At 35.1% G+C, this 25,347-nt stretch overlaps 1 protein-coding gene and 1 long non-coding RNA gene across 3 annotated transcripts in view; one reads left to right on the top strand and one right to left on the bottom strand.

The window, feature by feature from the left end:
* Window positions 1-5,690: 5,690 nt before the first annotated feature.
* LOC107075438 (uncharacterized) lies at window positions 5,691-13,767 on the bottom strand. Its single transcript, XR_001476971.2, has 2 exons — window positions 13,680-13,767; window positions 5,691-6,246 (listed from the first exon to the last, which is right to left on the bottom strand). It is a non-coding gene; the product is annotated as an uncharacterized lncRNA (long non-coding RNA).
* Window positions 13,768-13,784: 17 nt separating this feature from the next.
* Window positions 13,785-25,347, top strand: part of kcnn2 (potassium calcium-activated channel subfamily N member 2) — a 75,228-nt gene continuing 63,665 nt past the window's right edge. For both annotated transcript variants that reach the window (XM_006626859.3, XM_069187260.1), the window contains exons 1-2: window positions 13,785-14,753; window positions 15,178-15,273. In XM_006626859.3, coding sequence (XP_006626922.2) covers window positions 13,788-14,753; window positions 15,178-15,273 — 1,062 coding nt within the window. In that variant the 5' untranslated portion in view covers window positions 13,785-13,787. The remainder of the gene's footprint in view (window positions 14,754-15,177; window positions 15,274-25,347) is intronic.

Raw genomic sequence — 25,347 nt, 5'->3', positions numbered from 1 at the left:
AAGCTACCCCAGTGACAGCAAACAAATCGCATGCTCCACAGTGCACAGTACAGACCCTGGAGGCTTCAGAACTTTTTTTTCTAGCACTTCAGAATTGTACTAGAAAACATACAAACAAAAATGCTATTTTTACTGCTTCTTAAGGTTTCAAACTTACTGGTTTCTATTGGCCTTGTCTTCATTGTCTATTCAGACAGCAGTTCTCTAGTTAATGATCACTACTGCCCAAATGTTGCAAAGTCAGGGATTGTTGATTCTACCAATATAAACGTCTATGTTAACGCAATATATTTTATGATCAGAAGAGCACATTCTAAACTCTCAAATATATGTTCTTTTCACCTTATATTTATTATTCTGAAGTGACCTGAATCTGTATTAGAAGTATGGAAATGATATCAGGATAATTATCATAAAACTACAACCTTTTTCTTCCCTTCACAGAAAAAAAAAACATTTAGGGACTACCCAGTTGTTCCTGTGTTAAAATGACAGTACAGCTTGCAGGTTGAATTTCCAAGGTGGATTGTATTCACCAGTTGCTACTACATTAACTAGAGAACTAGACTAGATGTTATTGGAAACTGAGATTGGCAGGTTTCATTTGGTGTTTTCACTATACTGATTGGCTTTTTGTCTGCAGCATCAGGTCCATGGGTGTATGCAGAGTCCATGCTTGTTTGGGCAGTTTAAATCTTATTGTAGGTCAGCTTTTGTTTTCCGATTTAAAGAGTGATACATTGCTCTTATTGTGATCGAGCGGTTGCTTGCATGTGTTACCTTGAGTAAATGTGATAGCATAATAATTTATAAACATAAGATGTTTTCAGAATGTTAGTAGGAAAGAATTATTATCTTTTTGAAATTGAAAGAGTAGAGAGTAGTTTATTGCCATGTGTACATGTACTGTACATTGCAAATCGTAAGCTAGACACTGCCATTGAACGGTGCCATCGTAGAATAAAAGCTAGTGAGCTTCTAAAGTCAAAGAAAATTCAACTTTTCCTTTTAGTCTTTTTCCAAATCAAGCCTAAACTGGGTGTGGGGGGTGATGATTGAGGATGCTGATGCAGGAGCACTGAAACTCATCAGGGCATCACAACATTGAAAAAAAAACAATGATTTAATATACTCTTAGTTGTAAGAGTTGTAAGAGGTTATTTTGAATTTCTAATATGAACAAAGTAAAATACAATGTTTTTCCTAAAAAGTTGTGAAGTTTTTTTTCAAAACTGAAAAATTAAGTGAAAACACCCTCAGCCTTGTAAGATTGTCTCAAAAGGCACTCGCTCTAATGCAAGGCCACCATGCCAGTTTTTTAAAAAAAAACATTGTTGGTACTTTGTATCCTCTTTCTTTTCAGGGCAATAAAGGAATACTTTTTAACAAGTTATTTCATGGGATATTCCTTAACCAGGTGCAGAATTGGATTTTATTAAATGTTTAAAACGCAAATATGAAAGACTCACAGTACAAGAATACAGATCTGAGAATCACCATCAGTTTTCAGTATGAGAATGTCTGGTTCAGGTTGCTATTAATAATATTCATGTGTTAAAGGAGGTTCTTCTCCAACAAGCCATATTTACATTTTCCTAAATTATGTAATATTTGGCATAATCTTCCAATATGACAAGTGTTGTCTTCTGTCCATTCTGTCAAGGGAAAAGAAGCATTTGTTGGTAAGTTAAACTCTCTCTGCCACCAACCCATATGTTCACTGGCCCACAGGAGATTTGGTGATTTCATCACTCAGTAGTCACTCACCCATGAATGACCTCCAAGAATACTCTTGTATAAGAATACATAGTGCATAATTGTCATGCAGAAGGCAGGCTATGATCATCGTGGTGCTGTACAGGTTGTTTCCAGAATTTCTTCTGCTGTAACTTCTGGAGTCTGAAAAGGATTGAGCAGATGGATTAGATGGATATGATGGTTCTGGGATGGTGTGGTGAGCCTCTTCCTCTTCCATGGTGTGGCCTGTCTCTTGCAGAGGCAGTTTCTTGGTTTCTGTGGACTAAATCTGCTCATTTTTAAATCAGCTGAAGAATTTTAAGTAGGTAGCTGCATCAACATGCATAGGTTGCAAAGGAACAAATAAAGGTTCATTCCATATTGAAAGGAAAAAAAGAGACACAATGTTTTGGCAGTGGAGTCTTCTTCAGGTGTGTTAGACCAGAACACCTTCAAACACTTGTAGAAGGCTCCACAGCCGAAACAATGAAACTCTTTTCTTTTCCTTTCAGCATGGAATAAACCTTTAAATCAGACAAATTCATTCCCAGGCCACCATCTCTCAAAGAGAAGCCGCAATCTTCATGCTATTACTGTTTGAACTTTGTGAAGAGCCGGACTGGTTATAACTTGCACTGTTCTTGAATCCATTAAAATCATGATGGCTCAACATTGAATTTAATCAAATAAACATTGAACACCTGTCAAGTAATGTGAAATCACATAATCTGAACTCAATATTTCATAACAAGGAACGAGACTATTCCAACAAATGACAGATCTATCTCCTCACTACTTAGAATGTAAATGAAATAATTGTCATACTGAATTAGCTATTTTAACAATACAGTAACTTCTGTCTTCGCAGAGCCTCAGTTTTAAAGAGATTAGTTTCCATAGATGACAATGGTAAGAATAGACACAGTAGGTGCGTGTTCCTATTTCATATGTCAAATCATGCACAATTTTCAATGTAGCAAAACAGTCAAACATTTTTATTAATCTCTATTTCTTTAACAAATGTTTTCCTTGAAAAAACCTTGTCAAATTGAAAGATACTGGGTGAACAATTGTTCTATGCTATTTTTTGTTTCACAGTATGTTTTTTGCTTTGCAGTTAACGTGTACTGTAGATTGATTCACTTGTTTGAATGGCATTTCACTATCTGACATTGTACTCTGTGGAAAGTGAAATTTTCTTGATGATAATTATCTTGATGATGTGTGTTCCATGTGTCAGTAGAAATCCCTGTATGATTTGTAAGTACAAATCAGTATGTGAATATAAATTCAATTTAATGCATTTAGGCCACAAGGTTCCATTTCAGATTCTTCAGACCACAAAATGTTTTGTCTCATGTTTTTTTGTGATATACATTGTTGATGTTTTTCCATCCTGCCACACAGGCCAAATTTGTTGTTTGCTTGGGGCATTCTTGTCACATGCACACTTTGACCAGTCTTGGCCAGAAAAAGCCTGTGGCTTTTTCAAGGTTGCTGTTGGCCTCTTGCCTCTCTGATTAGTCTCCTTCTTGTTTGGTCGTCCACTTTGGATGGCCTAATCCAGGCATGATCTTGGTGGTGCCATATACCTTAAACTTATTAATAATCATCTTGATTATACTCCATGGGATATTCGAGGGCTTTGAATATTTTTATCCCCATCTCCTGACCTGTGCCACTTTGTCCCAGAGTTCTTTTGAAAGCTCCTTGACTCTCATGTTTGAGTCTTTGCTTTGAAATGCTCTACCCAGGAGAGGGCTATTATGGGACCTGTTGAATTTATCCTGACATCATGTTAATCACTGCCATATAACACAGATGGAAGCTGATTTATTTGCTGTGTGAAGATGAATGGCTACACCTATATTAATTCAGGATTATTATTACATAAGGGGAGGATACTTATCCAACGATGCTGTTGCAGTTCTTATTTTTTAGCTTGGGCATTGTGGGGTAGGATGTGCAAATGAAAAACAACACATTTTAATTCCAGGCCTTCTATAGGTACTCCTTGTACAGTATTTCTCAAAGAATATGAGTCTTTAAGGAAATCACCATCCTATTAGTATAATTAGGAACTCATAAAAACCTGTGATTTAGTGATTAACATTTATTTCACTTGAATCCCACTGGCCTTATAAGTCAACTAAATATACAAAGACCAAAGGTATGATACCCAGGGAAACAGTCAAGCACACAGCGACAGCCTTGTCATTGTTCAGTTTGTCATATTAATTTCTAAGCCCATCAACGACTGACTGAATTTTAACTATACAGTACAGCTCCCCTGACAGAAGACAATCAGCTGGTGTCTATTGAGTTTAAATTCCTACAATAAGTACATGTGTCATCAGAGACTTACTGCTGCTGTATAAACAAGAGGTATTTCCCATTCATTCTTCTAAATGACAATGTAATTTAGATTTTGCATTGGTTTCTTTTTACATGTTGCCTTTGTATAGCATCCATTTATAATATAAAGTTCTAAAAAAAAAGAAATACACTGGATATCAAAACAAGGTTATTATCATGCTCCTTAAAAACAGCTTATGTACAGACATTTCCAGCAGATGACGACAAGCACTGTAATTTTGAATGTATTTCAGCCAATACATTCGACATTTTTGTGACTTTTGTGACAGTGTTGAACGTTTTTCTCCATTGCTATATTTAAAGTGCAATTTAGTAATTGGGTACACATTATCCATTGATGGAAAAAAGATGGTGTCCAAGCAGGTTCAGAGTTTCATGAGCTCAAAGGGCAAACTGAAAAGAGGACAAACTATCTCTTCTGCACTCAGGAAAGAAGTTAATGTGAAATCTATCACCCTCCTTGGCATTTGTAGCATGATACTAAAGGATGAGCTTTCTGCAGTTGCATCCTGAAGACAGACTAGTGCATTATTGATGGTACATAATACTGGTTATATAAAAATAATTGAGTCTGAACCTTAGCATTTGCTTCCTTGCTTAATTGATGAATATACGTCTACACTTAAAATGTACTCTGCTGAAGATTCCATAACAGTGAAAAGATTTTTGATAGGGATACAGTATTTTCATCCTAATTAATAATCCCTTTGAATGCTGGGTTAAATCTAAATCAAACCATAACTGTTATGGAAGGAAGTTGAAAAATATCAGATAGATGGCATCAGAGGCTACAATATGCATTATTTGGACTGGATATACCTTAGTCACAAAGAAAGAAAATTAGTAGTAGGTCTTGGAGATTTCATTTCTAGCCTACAATTCACTAGTCTCATAGCACAGTACCGTACACTAAAACAAAAATAATCAGCTATCCTATTCTAAACCTTTTAGATGATCTGAAGCATAACAATAAAAATGGCATATTTCTATGCTGTAATTTTTAATTATTGAGCGGTGCTTCAGTGGTAAAAGAGGATATGTGGAACTTCATCCAGGAACACACTGTAAACTAGCTGTCTTCTCATCATTACACTTCTGTTTCTAAGTTCCCCTGGTATTTTACAGTGGAGAATCCTTGGCTTGCTACTCCTTAACATCAGCTCTAATGAGGCTCACTCTATATACTTATACTTGCAGTGGTAGGAGTTGAAACTGGTCTTGTGCCACATGGGCTGCGTGACATCCTAAAGGACAAACTACAACGTCTATTAGCAATCAAATGAGCAAGAGAAACCAAACGGCCTGCCCTCATCTGTAACATTTCTAAATTCCTAATCTTGGGAGACTATTTATGTGTTTTGTGTTCTTGTAGCTGAATAATTAAGTGGAGTGATGGAACACAATAAATCATTAAATCATGATAATGTACTTAAAAAATAAATACAAAGAGGAAGCTATTTAGGAAATAAGCCATATGAGAGATACTGTAACATTGATTCCCTTTAATAGTTCTTTTCGAATATCAAGTAAAATATACTGAGAGGAAACACAAATGCAACAATGGAGAACCAACAGCATTAGTTTATTTATGTTTTATTATTTATATTTATTATGCTTTTAACACTTCACAGTATATAATGGGGAAGAGTTTTTAGAAAAGGATTTTTGCAATCATAGAAACTCTGGGAATTTTAAGAAAACGATGATCAGTTGCTGTTAGTTGTGTCACGGGAGCCGTAGTTCGGGACCCTATGTAGATGGTATAATCCGGAAGTGACTGGAATAAGACTTCAAGGGAAACACAGCAGGAGCAGGATGGGATGACAGAGAGAGGGGCGAGACGGCTGTGATCTGCTGCTCAGGGGGCGTGGCACAGGCGAACAAGTCCAAAGGGGAAACCGGGGCGCAGTCTAGGGTCTACGAGCCGGGAGATCCAATCCGAGACAGACAAGATTGAAACCGGAAGGGGATCCAGAACAGGAACAGGGACAGGAAACCAGGAGGATAAAAACAGCCCTGGACTCAACGGGTCAGCAGGTCAGAACGCCGTGATGAAGCCTATGCCCTCAAGCCACGGACGTAGGGCAACTTGATGGTAGGCGGGCCTTCGGGCGTCCGTCTTCCAGTGCAGAGCTGGGAATAGCGAGAGTGCCAGGCTTAAATGAGGAGACAAAACAGGGGGCAGGTGCATGTACTCAAGTAAAATACGAAAGGGCTGGAGAGCCCTTAAGAGGAGGGATTCCAATCCTGACAAGTTGCTATATAATTTGTCCTGGATGGTCTGGTAGCACAGCTTGTTTAGCACGGCAGCCTCGCAGCTCAAGGGCCCTGGGTTCAATTTCTGGGTGCTATCTATCTGTGTGGAATTTGTATGTTCTCCCCGTGTTCACGTGGGTATCCTCCCACAGCCCAAAGATGTACTGGTATGTTAATTGGCTTCTGGTAAGACTGGCCCTCGTATGAATGTGTTTGTGTGGATGGATAATTCTTCATATATATAAAAGACTTTTGAATTCAGTTATAAAATACTTCAGAACCCTAGGGGATTGCCAATGTATTATTTGCTAAATTAAAATGTATTCATCTTTTTCATTTGATTTCTTTTCAGTAACTGCTTTATTTTCAGAAGGCTGTGGTGAGCCAGAGCCTATCCTAGCAGGCACAGAATGTAAGGCAGGACTATACTCTGATCAGGACACCAGTTACATTGCAGGGCCTGCATTCAGAGGGCAATTTAGAGACACGGATTCATGTGGACTTCGTATTTATAGAAAGAGGGGGGGATATGATTCGATCTTGAGAAAACCAACGATGACATGATGAGACACACGCAAACTTCACACAGAATCTTAACGAATCTTAACTCCTCCGTGCCACCTCTTTTCATTGTACGATAAAGGGATAGCAAACTAACATGGGCTTGAGTTAGGACAAAAGAAGTTAGACCAAAGTTAGAAAAAACATTTTGAAAAGGAAATGTTTAGAATTTCAGCTGAGTATTCATGGGCAAGGAGCTCTCCATGGTGCTAAATTACACATGGAAACTAGCTAAATTATAATAAATTAAAAATGTTTTTTTTTCATTTTTCTCATTTAACTATGTAGGAAGCTAATTTAAAAAAATCCCAAAATATTCTTTATTGTATTTTTTCAGTTTTCTGCAAGCCATCTGTCATATGCGTTTTCACCCAAGCAGCAAAGAACAACTTCACCGTCAGGGTAAACTCCTTTAATGGGCTCTCCAGGGAGTCTTTCAGTTAATACGATTTCACAGAAGAAACCATGTTCTAACCTGAGACATGTGTTAAACTGGGCCACTCAAGGTCTTTTTTTAACCCAACATTCAACTCAGTAAATCATATACAGTAAGTAACCAACTCAAACCCTAGTCTGAAGTATTAAGGAAAACATTCACAGGCATTCAAGAGAAGAGTACTTCACATACTGTGTCTAATACATATTCTAATACACTACTATGCAAAAGCCTTACACACATTCAGGAGTTACAGTACAATATATGTTAAGAGCATCGACTAGTGTTTTTTACTGTAGTTAGAACTTTGATGATGATTATAATAACCAAGCTTGCCATTTAGAAATTTGTAATTCACATTGATCAGAATCTTAATAAATGTGATCACTATATATGAAGTGCTGTATTAACCAATCCGTCACATTTACCAATGAAATCTGATTGACCCATTGATAGGTGTTCCTAGCCGTTAACATCATTTGTTCCTCTCTATACATCGATAAGGTAAAAGGCAACTTTTTGTTCTACAAAATATAGATCTGCCAAAATTAACTGTAAGCTTAAAGCACCTTCAATTTTAGAAGATGATTGTTAGAGAATTGTGTTTCTGGAAAGAAGAAAAAAAAATAGCAAGGGAAAAGAGTCAAACAATGCAAAATGTTTTAGACTTCTGCACAGTAGTGTATGTGTATTTGTATGAGAGAAAAAGTAACCCATATGCAGCTGGAGAATCCAGCTAAATTTTCCAACAACTGAAAATCTTTCATATCATACCTGACAGTTTATTATTAATAGTACAAAATAAATTATATATAGCAAATGGCACTTATAACCAAAGTTAAGGAAGAAGGTTAGGAAATCCTAATCTCATTTACAGTATGTCTGTTCTCCTCTTTGTATATATATTTTGCCTCATGAACTTTCTTTTAAGTATTTCAAATGTAAAGGGAAATTCAGTCAGACTCATTCAGTCTTTCATTCTCCTAGGTGCGTTTTGCCCAAAGATTACATTAATTAACATTTCCCATACCACCAAGATAAATGAGGTTTCATTGAAAGAAAAATCAAGAGTGTAAACATAAATTACAAAAAGTAGTTTCAAGAAAAATACATTTAACCAGATGCATAAGAAACAAGTTAGCCCTTAACAATCTCATCCACAATAGCTTAAGATGCTAATTTGTAAAGCTAAAGTGAAAGCTGTGAATGTACATTAGTACAACAACCTTTTGAAAGGAGAAAATTGTTATAAATATATATTTTTATTAATATATAGTAAAATTAAGGTGAGAGATGTATTCTACAAGACTGAGTGGTTATGCTGATGTCTGCAGCACAAACCTACATTTCCAGCTGTAGCAAACATTATCAGAGGCAGCAATGAACAAACCATATGACACTTTTAATTCTAATTTTAGAAGTCAGATAAAAGCCTTCTATCATGTCCTAGTAATAGATTATCATTATTCACGTAGTATCTGTTAGCTCACTTATGTGGAATCATAGGCAAATTCAGTTTTTTGTGGTGCAGCAGATAAAAACAATGTAACCTTATATGCCAATCCTCTAGGATTTATTCTTATCTGCTTTTAAATAAAACTTATAACCATGAACAGCAATAAAATCATATTTTAGCACAAAATCTAAGTTTTTGTTACTTAATTAAATAAAAGAATTAGAAAAATTATCACTATCAGTAATTTGATACTGTAGAAACAAATGGGCATGGATGCTACAGGAAATTAATTCAGTAAATTCTTAGACTCAAAAGAGGACCAGTAAAATACTAATTGCTTGAGTGTTCAGAATTTAGCATATTGTGTTTTCACAGAAATGTGCCTTACAAATTTGTTTTGCATAATTCAGTACTGGTAGTCCCACTATTATTCATGTTTTCATGTGCAACCGATATTGATGGCGCACATGTTTGTCTTCACCTATAAACAGCAGTTATATTGAATCAAGGATATAAATAAATTTGGAGCCAACTGTACATAGATAATCTAATCTAATCTTTTTTCTTTGATTTGTAATACCCATGGAAACAGACTTGTTGTACTGTATACCTGATACCTGTCCCATTACTCCTTAAAAACAACTTCCCACAAAGATCCACTTTCCACGATATTTACGATGTTAGAGAACTGCACACGAATATCTAAATATTTATATTTAGACTTACAAATGTCGGCAGAGTCATTTAGAAAGTAATGTACTGTATAAACAAGTTCAAAATGTGCTCATCAAATAGCATTATCCGCAGCATTTTCAGTTGCACATAATGCATCTGATCGGCGTGGTTCAATTCTTATTCATTAAAGATGGAAATAGATTTTTTTCTCAAATACAATATTACCCTTCATAAAAACAACACACATGGAAGTTTATTTTGGACTTTAGGTGCACCTTTCAGGCCAGTATGATGGCCAGACAATCTCACAGCTCTTTTAGTCCTTGGCTTGGTGCAAGCCTGAAGAGCCTTCTATGTGATGCCTGTATGTTCTTCCTACAGGTGCATGAGCTTTCTCAGGTTCCTACTATCTAGGGTGTTTGCATCTTACACCTGTTGGTTGTTGGGCTAGGCTCTTACTCAATTAAATTCACCCCGTATCGAAATAAGAGCTTATTGAAAGTGGATGGAAGTAGCTTTAATTCATAATACATCTCCATTTTATCCACAAGCACAATAAACACAAAACATAATGTTACTACCTCCTATGATGTTCTGTAGGTACCACACTGGAGTTCTAGATACATTACTTCAAAGAAGGAGATAAAATATGATGATCAATATGTATCCAAAGACCTGATTAATATGTATCCAAAATTATTATTTTCAAGGACATGTATTCTGTGTGTTCTAATAATTAATCCTGTAAATATTCTGTAAAGAGCACAATCTGTAGATAAATAACAAAACACAAAGTAACCATGGAAGAAAAAAGTACAATATATATGTAACAAGGAATCTATAATTGCTGTTATTGAAAGAACAACATAATACTATTTTTGACAGTGGGAAATATTATAGGGCTTGTTTTTCCATAATGATAAAAATCATAAACTCATTGACATGATAAACCTAAATGACGTGGTTTGGGGGAAAAAGCAATGGGTGTTCAAAAAAAGAAATGCAATTCCTACACGTCTTCTGACCTTAGGTCCAATGAACACTAACAACGTGAGCTTCAAAGACCAGTGAAAAAAGGACTCCAGCAAGCAAAAATGTGCGATGGTAGATAATGACACCTAAACAGACAACTGAAGACCATCTGCTAAAGATATGACAGAAAAGACCAGGGTACGTGATGGGTAATAAGAGGAAAAATGTTGCTGTGAGCCATTTGCAACAAAGTTATATCAAAACATAAAATCTGTTCTGTTTTTTAAAAATAGACTTTTGCTATCAAAACAGTAGGAGCTGGTTTATCAGAACATAATTGTGTAAAATAAACAATAGATAGAACTCAACTATTAAAATTGCTGAAACAGCATAACCTGCTACACACCCCTGAAACAAACTGTCTGTATTTGCAGTATTTCTATTGTGAGCTGTCCAAGGTTCTTAAGTTTAACCTACACTTCTATTGCGGGATGTCATTATGGAGAGGAACCTATTATTAAATACCACTTACTGAGACTAGATTTGTGTTTTCTGGTATAGTACTGCTTATATTTATGTGTTTATAAGTATACAGTACTTTTACTTTTTTTTTTTACAAGGACTTTTAGTACTTATATAATTAGACTTTGCAATAACACCAGGCTCTTTTGCGTATACAGTAAGTTACTGTTTTTGTTGAAATATTATTAACATAATACATATATACATTTATTTATACATTATTGCATTTATTTTTATAAACTGAGGCAGGACTAGTTTCTGTTGACTTTTACATAATTTTAAAGTGTTATCACATTTTGAATTGTTCAAAAATAAATTGTTATTTTTCTAATCTAAACACAAAATAGAGTCAATAATTCAAAATATTTTTCATAAGCGATCAAGATATTCGAAAAAATACATATAACATGACGTAGAGCTAAACCATTTTCATGTCAAATTTGTGCTATGTTGTGGCAGTGCGTTCTTACTCTTAACATGTCACGTTTCGTAAGAAATCACCTAGGAGTTATAATTTTCTAATGACCATTCTTCTTCAGCTTTTACAAACATTCTACTTCCCTACACTAACCCCTCAAATTACAAACCACATTCCTCTTAAAAGACAGAAATCGACTTGATAGAGTACAACACGATAATATTGTACTGTACAGAAAATAATATTTGAACAATATTGAATATTTGGGCACAATCTTGATTTTTCTTTTAGGATCTAAAATAATTCTATGAACTTTAGAATGTCAGCAGGATATCTAAAACAAATCTCCATAGAAACGACAAATTTTCTAAACGTTTGAAACAAATCGCCTTTTATTAATCACAATAAGTCTCAGTCACCATTGTGGTAGAATAGTGGATTATTACGACCTCTAGTGTTTAGAAACGTGTTAAAACGACATTTAGTCCGTACAAATATTGTTCTCAAACGACAATTTTCCTCCCTTTTACATGAAATTTAACAGGCACATAAAATTGATAAATGTGCAACTAAAATATGAAGGCACTCGTGTACGCAGTAATGTATTTGCCGTAACCAAACAGAAATAGTTTAATATTATAAAGAAACTTCGGACACCGGAATAAAATAAAATATACTGGAAACAAGTAGACTTGTCTCTGCAAGTTTACGGTTTGAAGCTGAAATGCGCGGATTATAACTTGATTACCAATGTACACAAACAGGTCCTTTAATTATTTATTGACAGACTTGGCAAAACTTATTTTATTGCAAAGAAGCAGCTGGCAAGGAATTAAAGATGATATAGAATAGCAATTCAGGAAATCGAATCCAGGTAAGAAATTCAATTACTTAATGAAAGCTCTCCGGTTTCAGCTTGATAGCATCCTTTGCTCCTTTGAAAGCAACTCCAATGCTATAAATCAGTCTTTCTCTAGAGCTTTGCTGCTGGTTGATAGGAACTGTAAATCTCATATGGCCAGCTGAGATCAATAGATTGATTTACGTTAGTTAAGGGACCCTGCAGTGCTCTATTTGCATATTATTTTGATAAAGATTACATTTACAGCATTATTATTTGCAGTACAACTGACTTCCCCACATAACATATTGTTTTTTTAATTATCTAAATTTGTATAAGATATCGTGCGTTTTGCCCGATTAAAACTGCCTAACTGAAGGTCGTTTTCTTGTTTTTTAAACAATGCTTGTGTTTATTTCTGCAATGGATTTATTTTAAGAAGGCATAAATATCTGAAGTACTTTTTATTTCGAAAGCGCTACAGTACCAGTCAGCTTTCATGTTTGGTATCTCATTTAATACTGTATATAGGCTAAAGCATTCTGTGAACGACGTCTGTAGTAGTGCAACATTTCGACTCTAATGTCTTTCTTTTTTTGAACTCTTACGAACTTTCCCCTGGGCAGCGATACAAAACGATTCGTTTCATGCGGAAACAAAGACAAGTTGTGCATTGAAAGGGAGACAAGTTTTCCAAGAAATGCTGACGACGCACATTCGTGCTCAGGACTGTTAATCCTTTTGGCTTCGTTTTAAGGCTCACACGTTGCCTGAGACACCGCTGCGTTTTGTGTCCTTCTTGATAGTTTTCTATTGTGAAAACTGTAGGAAAAAATGTAGACAAATAGTTGAAGCAGAAATAATAATACAGGTGGATACTGATAAGCATTAACCCAAATATGGCACACACTCAAAGACCATTCCGAAACTGCGAGAATTAGCACAGCACTCATAAGATCCCTCAAATAAATATAAGCCACTGTTTATTTGAAGAAGCATATATTCCAAAAAGCAAAATAAATGTTCTGTGTAGCGTTCTATAACAATTAGTATCGGAATAAAAACTAAAAAGATCCACATAGATTTGTCACAACGAAAAAAATAACAGTTCAAAGTTCGGCGAGAATCTAGAAGGAAAAACAATGTTTTTTTAACAAAGAATGATGTTACGCAGTCCCAACAGCTGTTTGAGTCAAATATTGATGACTGTTTATCTTGTGAAAAAGACGTGTTCTTCTAAATACGAGGATCTTACAAACTTAAAATCAGTTTACTGTTACATCTTAACCAAATTGTGTACATGTTGCGTACGATCGGCAACTTTGCTGCACGTTCCTAAACCTAGCAGGAAGGGAATGGCACAAATGGTTAAATCTCTGTGAGATGTTACAGCAGTTCCACACTTAAAATAACAGACGGTATTCCCTACCTTTGGCAGTTTCCTACTTCCCTACAGCAGTTACAGTAGGTGGAATCCCAAAGGGATGAGCTTCCCCACCGCAATTCCAAATTTTACCTCTGTGTTGCAGGTGACGTCATGCCAGTTGTTTTGGTCCGCCCGACCAATCGGACGCGCTGCTTGGATTCTACAGGAGCCGAAATGGGTCCATCCTCGCCCCAACAGGACTTCCCCATCCCTACCATAACGCATTGCGCTGGGTGCACTGGCCGTTCCTCCTGGTGCTTTAACAACTCTGACATGGAAACCCCATTGCAGTTCCAGCACGATTTTTTTCAGGAGCAGCAGCAGCATCAGCACTACCAGCATCAGCACCGCAGCCTCAGTCAAGAAGATCAGTTTCTCCAGCAGCAGGACGATCAGTGCTTCACATGCAACAACTGTCCCTATGGTGCAGGGGAGAGCCTCGTTCTTCTGCGGACTTCGCCCCCCTTAAGTGGAGCCTTCAGGACCAATTCGTCGCCCGTATCGTCTTCTCGACCAGGCAGTCAACTAAACGTTAGCGAGTTCACGCCTTCTAGCCATGCCAGTTCATCCCGGCAACACCATCACCACCACCACCACCACCACCACCATCACCAGTACCAGCAGTGCCACAGTAGGCAACAGGGCAGCCCTGGCAGCAGCCGCAGGGAGAGTAACCCGTTCACCGAAATAGCCATGAGCAGCTGCAGGTACAACGGTGGTGTGATGCGGCCGCTCAGCAACCTGAGCTCTTCCCGCAGGAACCTGCACGAGTTGGACTCGGAGTCACAGCCTTTACAACCCATCTCCACTACCGCGGGCGCACCCGAGATAGTAGTTTCCAAGCCGGAGCAGAACAACTCAACTACCCTGATGCCTTACGGATCAGGAGGAGGTAGCAGCGCTGCAAATAATAAATCGAGCAAAAAGAAAAACCAGAACATCGGCTATAAGCTTGGACACAGGAGAGCCCTCTTTGAAAAACGAAAGCGACTGAGCGACTATGCTTTGATCTTTGGGATGTTTGGGATTGTTGTTATGGTTATAGAAACTGAACTCTCTTGGGGGGCTTATCAGAAGGTAAGGAAACGTCACCTTCACTGAAAAGTGATAATTTAGTTTTTCTAGGACCGCCTGAAAAAAAATTAAAAGCTGACATAGAACGGGATGCTTTGAAATACCTGCGTTACCCATATGTTATTTGCTTTGCTCTTTGTGCTTCTTAAGTAAATGTTGTGCTGCCTCTTGACATTTTCATGCCTCAGGGGCTGCTTTCCCTACAGTAACACTGGGAACCCGACAAAGACAAAATCCGCTTCTAGAAATTATTGTTCACCTTTAATTATCACTTTTTGCGGAGATTAAGCTGTTGCAGCCAAGCTAATTTTTTGTATTTCTTAATTTTAAAAAAATCTGTAATGCTATTTATCATTTTATGTTAAAAAAACATAGTATTAACTTTTTGGGGGTCTTTAATGAAAACTTCGTTTCTTTTATATTGCAGGAGTCGCTGTATTCATTAGCTCTAAAATGCCTTATTAGCCTTTCTACGGTAATTCTTCTTGGTCTGATTATTGTATACCACGCAAGGGAAATTCAGGTAATGTTCAACTTTATTTAAAGATACCTTGAAAACGTTTAAAGCTAACATTTTTTTTACAAAGCACAATGTTTTAACACGATAGCTGGCTCTATTTGCACATACAGTATTTATTTTATTTTCAAGTGTCACTGCTTCATATTGTTCTGTACAGCATGTCTGGGGTTGAATATGCATAAAGAAAAAGAGAAAGATTATTTAAAAAAAACAATTTTTTCCCTTTCATAGGTTATGCGTCTAAGAGCAGAAGCTTGTAGATGTTTCCTTCATGTTTTGCAACATTTTACTTTGTGAAAGTAATTGGTAATAGAAATTCTAAGCCCATTTTAAAGGTCCTTAGAGTTAAGTAAAAAGGAACTTCAGAAGTTAAACTAATAATACACAAAATCATCCAGAAAAGTTTCGACTTCCTGCTTTCAGTTCTATAGTTAAAATCAGACACTTAAAAATATTAAAATAAAACTGATTACAACGTTAATGTTAATGTTTTATCAGATAACGCGTCTGCATTGTGTGGAAACGCTTCTACCGTTATGCGCGCAGGAGCAGTTTTGAAGGGGCTGTGTGGTGTCGACCGCAAGGATTGTGTATGTACAGTACGTACTGTATTTTGCTAGATATTGTTATTTTAGTCCTTTATTTTGAGGGAATGATGCTTTTAAGAGCTGGACGTGTTCAGTAGGTTCTCAATAAACGTATTCCGTTTAGCCTTTCGTGGGTGTAACTATGTTAATTCTTCGTCCTAAGCACTGGATCTCATACTGCATACATTTAATATAAATCAGTCAGGAAAGCTTCTGGTTTACTTGAGCACAGTAGGCACTTGGTGTACGTACGGAATTTAACTAAAGAGAAAGCGTTCGTAGCTTTTTTACCTGAATATGCGGTGTCCTTCACCCCATTTTGTAAATAGATTATTCACATATGTAATTAAATGTTAACTTTATGCGCTCCTAATGTGTTTTGTACACATTACTACTGTTCAATTAAATGATTAATCCATACACGTGTTTACACAGCTGATATTGACCCGACATTTTCCAGGTACTGTAGCTCTTTCTGGTGAAGGACAGGGATAGCCTTTTCTCAAAAGTGGTATGACTGTGTATCTCTCAACACCAACAAATCTGAAGCAGTGAACTCTGAATCCATCTGAGTAGTCTTTAACAGAGAGCCGTTACGTGCAGTTTTTCTTATTGTAAAATGCCTTGAATTTATAATTAACGTTGCGCAGATGGGGGTTGATATTGGTTTATCTGCATGTGTATATAACATAGCTGTGTATGTTTTCGTATGCATAAGTATATTATAAAAGACAGGTTATGGTAAATATTAGTCTCCTTTAAACCTGTGCATACTGTATACTGTGTAACACTGTCGAAAATGTACTGTATAGTATGTACCTTTACCGTTAAGCAGTTGATATTGGAAAGAATCAATCTAGCTGCTTCACTGAATGTGCGTGTAAAACACAATAAACCACAGCAACCATAATAAAGAATTTGTCAAAAGAAACTAAAAACAAATCAAATTAAAGACTGAAAAGATAAGGCTCATCATTTGTTCTGTTAAAAACAACTAGTTTTTAACAGAACATAACTGAATTTGTAGTATTGTGGTAGTAAATTCTGAAAACAGACTTCTGTGCTTTCAGTGCCAGATTTACTTCTTTTGCTTTTATCCAACTCTTTTTTGTGTATTGGTTTTATTGTAAGTAGTTGTGCTCATCCAAATATTTATTGTTGTTCTTCTCTATGGGCAGTACGCGTAAGAGTTTAGAAGCCTTGTTATGTCAGTGTTTCTTATACTGGATGCTAAATACTGCAAGAGTGGTATTAACTTTGCTTTGATTGCCATTTTAACATGACAATATCCATAACATGTCATGTTTATTAATAAAAAACATGTTAATATATTTAGCCATTTTATTTATATTAATTTAATTAATAACATTGTAAAAAATCCAATTTTAGTTAATGTGTATTTTTATGATAGAAAGCAAATAGTCATTTTTCCATCATTTGTTTCATATTCTGAAGTTAGTTGTATGAATCTGAAACAATGAAGGATTTAATTAAATTAAGTTGTTTGTCTTTTCCGAATTGGAGAAGGAACGTCTTGCACACACAAGAAGTGCTGGAAAGGACAGTAAAGTCCGTGATCCTAAACATAGTCTGAGGCCCAGCATAGTAATTGTTAGCATTTGTAAGTCATGTAAAATAATGCAATCAAAGCTCAAACAGTTTGAAATCTCCTTTATTCCACATCAGACCTCTAAATGTTAATTGTACCTAATGAAATCTATTGTTAATATTTCTTAAAAACAATGTAAGTTTACTCTGTAATAATTACAATAGTAACAAAATGTGTTCAAATTAATGCATTTCAAATTTTTCAGAGGTGTAATCTATTCTAAATTTAGCTAGATGCAATATCCTGGAACCATTGTGCATATTACAATTCCCCGGTTAAAATTGATGAAAATGGATGCCTTTAGATCTTCTTTTAAATTCATCAACATCTGTAGTCCACAAAACACAATACACCATATGTTATTTCCACTTTTCTGCATATTTAGTAAAGTAGAAAATCTGTTTTTTTACAAAAAATCCACATTCATGACTTTAGTAAAGGCTTTATCATGTAAACTAAAATCCCAATGATATTGTGGAGTAAAATGAAAGTACTAAGTTCCATGCAGCATCTCTTTCTTACATACAAATGACCACACAGATAAAGATGCAAATTGGCAGAATGCTGATATAATCCAAATATAAGGTCTTACAATTCAATTAGTGCAGATACTATGTATTTATTCACCTCCTATAGTTAACATTAGATTATGAAAATCTAAGACATTTATTCAAAATCCAGATTTTATAAAGCCTTTTACTGATTGGATATATTGAATAAATTACATTTTATGGAAGTGTGGTTCAGGCTCTTGTCAGGTATTCATATCATGCTGCATCATACTGCTGTTATACCCCTGGCAAGGTACAGTACCTGACTTAGATAACTTCATTAAAATACCCCACGTTTTAAAAGGGTACTTTGTGTAAAAGTGTCAGACAAAAAATAACTCAATTACAAAGCTTGGAAATCTGGGGGGAAATTGGGGAAAATTAAGAAATGGCAGTAAACTATAAGTTGTGCATTCAGCGAAACGATAAGTTATAGAACCTTCTAATTTCAACAATGTCACAGTATGAGTTACTTTTTTGACTCAATTCTCAACAACACCAAAAAAACAGTGCTTTTTTAAAACAAAACAATCACCGTTTAATATTATGTTTTCAAAAATGAATGTAGGTGTTTTCAAAGATTTTGTCTTTTGCTTTAATTTTACTTTTCCCAAGACCAGCTAAACTTGAATGGAAAAAAAATGTATATTGTTGCCATGCTACATTTGTAGCACACAATTTTTTACAGTTTACAATTTTTTAGAGGAGATCAAGAGTTAATAGTGCCCTATAGCCACAAAATGTTCAAATCCCTGTTTTTCAGTGTGTTTTATAATTTGATACTTGCTTCTAGTATACCATGTGATATGATATAACATATATTTTCCTGCTTTTTACATTAATTTAGGAATTAAGAAAATTTATTTTTTTAGCTGTGACCTTGAACATAAAAAATCTTGTACTTTAAAATTCTGTGTCTGTAAATAACGTAGAACTCAAGCACACTATAGTACAGTACAACCAGACAACCAGTGCTGTTGCATCAATTGATTGAACTGCAGTGTGTGGGAGGGTGCTTTCACTAGAGAGTGAAAGGAGTAGGTTTGTTTTAGATTACTTCTGTGTGTTTATACAGTACTTATCTTTTAAAATCAATTGATCTTAGAAATAATCACTTTAAAAATCAAGAGCAGATTAAAAACAACCCAAGAACATTACCAGCATTATTAATATTCTATATGTTTCAGATGGAGAACACAATTATGTACAGTATAGTAGCTAGTATAGAATTAAATTAGGTATAGCACTGTCTCTGCATTTCCAATGTCAGGAGCTATGCATTACATTTACAATAATACAAAGTTTTTATGTGATGCATGTTTTTTCCTACTGAACCAGTATATGATGGATTCTAGCACTGTGCCATTCCCTGCCATAACTAGTAGAAAAAAAAAACAAATTTTTGATGAGCAAAATTGTGTTTTTTTTTCCATCAACATTTTTATACAAACCATCGTTTTTTGACTTTAGGAGGTTTAAGGGGGATTTTGCTTTTATTTTCATTAAATGACCCAAACGCTAAACAAAAAGCACCTTTGCAAAAAACATGGTTTTCCAATAACCAGAGATAATTATATATACACAGTTAAAAATAGCAACTTTTTCATTGTAAAATATGATATGCTGACTTGTTTGGTTATGATATTACAAGAGTTGTTATGTGTGTGTTGAAAATGTTAGTTAATGTCTTCATTCTCCTTTTTGCTGCTGAGTATGAAATGGCAAAATGCACAGCAGGAAATGCATACTGTACCTGTGAGTCTACAGTGATAAAGGTTGTGTGTTCACTCATAAAAGGCAAAAAAGTGAGCCAATTTTAATGACAATGCTACAGCTCAGGGTAGGAGAGGAAATTATTGTGAGTATATTGCTGGAAGGACATCATAATGTGAAATCACTAGGGAATTCAAGATCTTTGCTCATCCACCATGACTAGAGAACAACAGATCTCAGATGTGAGAGAAAAAAAAGTGCAATTGACTCAGATCCGGTTAATCTGTATAATAGCCGGGGAGAGACCAGATGAGGGAACACTTCCTCACAGTATCAGCAATAGCTGCTAACACAATTTGGCATCATGGAAGACCCACAAAACTGATTACAGCTATCAGATGTCAGAAGAGCTGGCAGTATTCAATCAGGTGACCCAACATTTGGAAATGTTATGACTCAGCAAATTAGGGCTGCAAGATTGCGGTTTACACATTAACATGGACATCAGTGTCCTGTATAACAACAAATGAGAGAGTGGTAGTTTCTAATGCGTTCTGGCTGTGCTGGCTCTATATTGAATCCCACACAGCAGATATATCTAGTTCAGAATTAAAAGATAAAATTACTGTACATCACAGAACAATGCTGCTTAGAGTGGCTGAAGCATTGAGTGAAAACGATTTAAAATTGATATTGTCACTAAGCAATTAAATAGCTTATTTTCTGACAATTGTGAGTGTTAACCAGATGCTCCTGGTATCACTGAAGTGAATGGAGAGTGTGAAATTGTAGCAGATGCTGCCAACTTCAGAGTTTGAGGGTATGGTTTTCACTTTCTAGGCAGAGGTTTTTTTTAAATAACTAGTAACAGTTCTGAAATAGAGTAAATGGAATATTAAGATAATATTTTGTTTAGTAACTGTGTTAAACAAGGGGAACTGGCCCTGGTCCTTTTCTTTTATGTCCCACTTTAAATAATCAATAGTGAGAATTTGCAAAACATGTTTTCAGCCATGTACAGTAGTAAATTATTTGTTTCAGATAAATAAGGAATGGCTAACTGTAGTCCACAGTTTTTGGTTTTGTCCTAGCAAATGATCCCAAACCTTCCATATCAAACATATCACCTTGTAAAGTGGCCAAAATGTACAGTAATTGTTCTATGTGTTCAGAAACTGAAGAGTTAAAGGTAATCTATAAAACTTGCTGGACTATGGCTCTGCCGGACCAAAGCTGGCCAACCCCGCTTTAGAATTTATTATTAAATGCTAAGAGGATTGAAGTAAAAAAACATGCATTATCATGGATTGTGATGTTTTTCACTCTCTCTTTGAACTGTTTCATAAACTGTATTTCTTTTTCTGTACTTCAATCAAGTTACTGTATACCAAACATCTTAATTCGCGCCACCAGAGGTCTGAACGAGCCACTTAATACTGGATATATGGAGGCAAAAAATGTAAAGAACCGTGTTACAAAAATACAGAAATTTGTATTAGATATTTTTAACATTCACCATAACAGTATATTCATTCTTCTCCTGTTTATTTTTAATTTGGTCCTTTTTTCTTATTTTGGTGTCCTGTACCCAGTACTGCCAATGCCATTTCATGAATGACATCAGTTTTCCCATTTCCCTGGTGGTACACTAAAATAGCCTGGAATGTGTTGACCAGGCTCAAGTGCAACCACACACTGTCTAGAGAATTACGTGCACACACTTGTTTTAGTGCACGTGTTAAAAGGCACCCTCAAAATACAGTGTGGTGCTTTACTTGACTTTTTTCAGTCTTCGACTTTGTAGGTAACTTAGTACTTTCACAAATCCAATTTTAGGTTCTTTGAAGGAAAGATAAGCACTTGATGTTGCATATACAGCTCGTCGTTCAACGCAGTCTGCACTCGGCAATGTTTTTTTTCACTTTCTTTACATGTCTACAATTTTTGCTACATTCGAAACATACTGTACAAACCTTACATAAGGAGATTGATGTCTGACCCATGCTATCCAGCTTAGCTTTTAATGAAATAATTCATTAAGTAAAAAAGCTATGCATTAGAACCCATTTCAAATTTTATAACAATTTTCATGATACAAACTACATGTTAACCAAAAGGTTGCAGGCAACTTTTATAGATTCTAAGTCTTTACATCTCAATAAGATATGGCTTCAGATTTAACAGGCCAGAAGTTCCACCCAGAATCATCTTTCCAGCAAGGGAGGTATCCTGCACCCCTGACTCAAAATGTAGTCATTTTGATTGGGATGTACCGGACACAACACACAGAACAGGTCACACTATATTGTGCCTGTGTTAAGATTCTCTGTTCCAAAAATACTTAACCCTAGTTAGGTTTTGTTCACTTAGGCAGGTTATCAAGTTTATTTATGTGTAATTGTTGCAGCTTTGTTCCAGCCATATACTTAGCATTTTCTGTTGTTCAAATCTGTATTCTTCATACTTTTTATTTTAATAAAAGTTGGCATCCACTCTTTTGCCCATGGTTCCTTGAAATAAAGAAATTTCTACACTACCTAATCAAAAATATACAGTATATAAATTATGTGTGAGATTACAGTATGTTATGTGTAAATGTATTAGTGTTTTTATTTTATACTGTTCTGTTACAATTTGTATCACATGTATAAAGTTTTACTTCTGTGCAGAAACATGCTGCATGTAGGAGAACATCTGAACAATTTAAAATAGTGGTCATACAATGTGATATACGTACTATATCACTACCATACTCACTGAAGAGTATGTCCTCATCTGCTACCAAATGCATATATCCTCATAAACAGAATTACCACCATATTGTGAAACCAAAACACCATCATATTTCACCTTCTGTGAAATTCCAAGCAGGCTTTTTAGTACAGGATTTTGATTGATCCATATTAGTCACCTTGTATTGGTATAAAGTAACAAAATTACATAACGTGAATACTCTACAGTAAAATCTTATGAAACAAGTTTTGCATGTACAGTATTACTACTAATAATTACATGAGGAGGAAAAGTCCTGGCAGTAATTCTTTGAGTTTTATTGTATTTATTGTGGTTTTCACCCCAAGGCACAGTGTTTTAAAGTAACAGGTATCTCACGTAAAGTTCTGATTTAAAAGCTACATGTCTCTCCCCATTGTGCTCTCAATAAATAAAAATAATTAAGAGAGTTTTTATCTTCCTTCAGCAGTATGGGTTGGTTCCACGATAAGGGATAGCAACTGAACAGTAGCCATTGATTTACCAAAACCAGTTCAATATCTATGTTTAGTACTAGTTTAAGCATTAGTCAGCTATAAATTGGTAACTTGTAAAGGTTAATTTATGTGGATTTAGCAATATTTTTTAGAAACTTATAACAGGCCCTTTGTCTCAGGCAGTCTGAGATATCTTTAGATATGTTTAGATATCTCAAAATTCTGCTGTTACAAAAGTTACCAATTATTCTGTTTTTTGGAAGTTTTTGTATCATTGACTTTTTTAACTTTGAGTTAACCATGCAAAAAAGTGTCCACTATCTAATAATTCAAATGTAAACTTTACTTGACTTGTTTCTTTTCTTGTTGCTTACTATTGTTGAAAACATCTCCATTCCATTATAGTTGGTTGTGTGTTTATCATTGTAATTACATTTGATTATTTAGGCTGCTGTATTCACCGAATATAGTAAAATTCAAATGATAAATGAGCTGTAAAAAAAAACATTAGAAAACGTTGTATAGTGTAAAGTGGTCTGGAAAAGCATATTGCAATACAAAATTACTTCTAAGTAAAACAAATAAATATACTGTAGATGGATTTGTCATTTTAAGCCTTATCTACACTGTTATGTTTTATCTAAAGAAAAGAAGATGCTGTAAGTACTGTAAGTTGTTTTTAGTATGTGTTGCTTTAATTTCAGAAAGCTGCATCTTCGTAATTTCTCTGCATCTTCAAAACAGGTGATTTCAAATCCAACAGTTACATTTTGCTATTGTTTTGAAAGTCAAGAACACTTTTCAAACACTTCCATTCCAAACACTTCCGTTTTAATATTTTTACACATTATGACTCAGCAGTATGCTTTCAAGATAATCCAATAGTTAAATTATGCTGTTCGCTTTGGAAGTCAAAGTCAAGAATATTTTTCAAACACTTCCATTTTCATTTTCTTATACCTATTGAGATGTGAAAATGTCTAATGATTTTTGATTGTATTGAGCAAATAACTAATGCTGTAGAATACAGCATGACAGTATGTTGTTTTATTTAATTATGTATGGAGTAATACATACTCCTTACTTTTAAGGATGAAATACACACATAAAGATGAGTCTATGGACTATATACAGTACAGTACTATATATCCCTATTGCCCCAAATATAAAATGAACAGCTTTGTAATTTAAGTGTTACCGACAGATTATAAAGGTTAATTATCAAGGTTGATAAGACAATGATAAAGAATCAGCAACAAAATCATTAATGCATATTAACACAGATGGCTTCTTCACAGAGAATGCAGTTGTGTTCCATTTTATATGATTGCTGTTGTGTGTTCACTAGCCTCTAGGTCTGTCTAGTTTTTGACCAGATGATATCATTAGCTTTTTGAAGAAACAATGAAATAGTTTTATTTTTAGTGTTTATACTTAAAAATGCAGCTTCTGTCTGATATCTTATTAAAACTGTGTGAAAACATTAAAGATGAATTTTCACTTCCCAAAGGACATGCGATCCATCATTTGGTGAAAGATTGAAATAAAGGTTTAAATTGTTTTTCTTACATATTTGTATATACCTAAAAGCTTATTTGGGAACTCTTTTAAAGGGGAGTCTCTTTTCTTGAGTTTTTCAAATAAAATAGAGGAACTGATTTACTTTGAGGACATTGCCCATTGTTCTGAAACAGGTGTTCAACTCATGTCATGCTGTCTCCATGCCATCATTTTTCATTTGATCCAGTGTGTAGTCCCAGCAAATTTCTTACGAAAGAACATAGCATTTTTGTGTTTTTGTCATGAGAATAATAAAGATAGGACTTTTTAATATTTATTCTTTCACACGAAGGAATACCAACATAAAATTTATGGTAGCTTTTAATCTGTATAGAGCTGCCTTTATATACTGTATTTACCTATGAAACTAACCAGGACTCATCTGAGATTAGTATTTTATGAAAACATGATGATCAATCCTCAAGGATCGTGACTACTAATATCACTCAATGGTAGTGATAATGTAACTCAATATATTAGCTAATATATTACTCAATATGTTTGGAGGGTTTAATTTAAATCTCAACAATATTGTAACACTCCAGAATTATCGCCTTTAAAAAATATTATAAAGATCAGTTAAAGCACCCAGAACTGCAGTTCTTTCAATTTTACGTGCTTTATTTTTATAAATTAATGTCTTATATGACTCTTAGATCCTGCTCCTCTGTGACCCTGAATTGGATGAGGGGGTTAGAAAATGAATGGATGGAGGAATGGATGGATTACTGTTAGAACTGATTTTTTATTTTTATTTTGAATGACTTTCCATGAATCTTATATTATTTTTATAAATAATATTTACGGGGTGGAACAGTCGTACCATGGTTAACATCGCTGCCTCTCAG

Source organism: Lepisosteus oculatus, chromosome 3 (assembly GCF_040954835.1).
Source record: "Lepisosteus oculatus isolate fLepOcu1 chromosome 3, fLepOcu1.hap2, whole genome shotgun sequence".
In the NCBI taxonomy this organism is placed as follows: domain Eukaryota; kingdom Metazoa; phylum Chordata; class Actinopteri; order Semionotiformes; family Lepisosteidae; genus Lepisosteus; species Lepisosteus oculatus.
The sequence above is the reverse complement of the archived record's forward strand: the minus strand, read 5'-3'. Positions and strand labels throughout refer to the sequence as shown.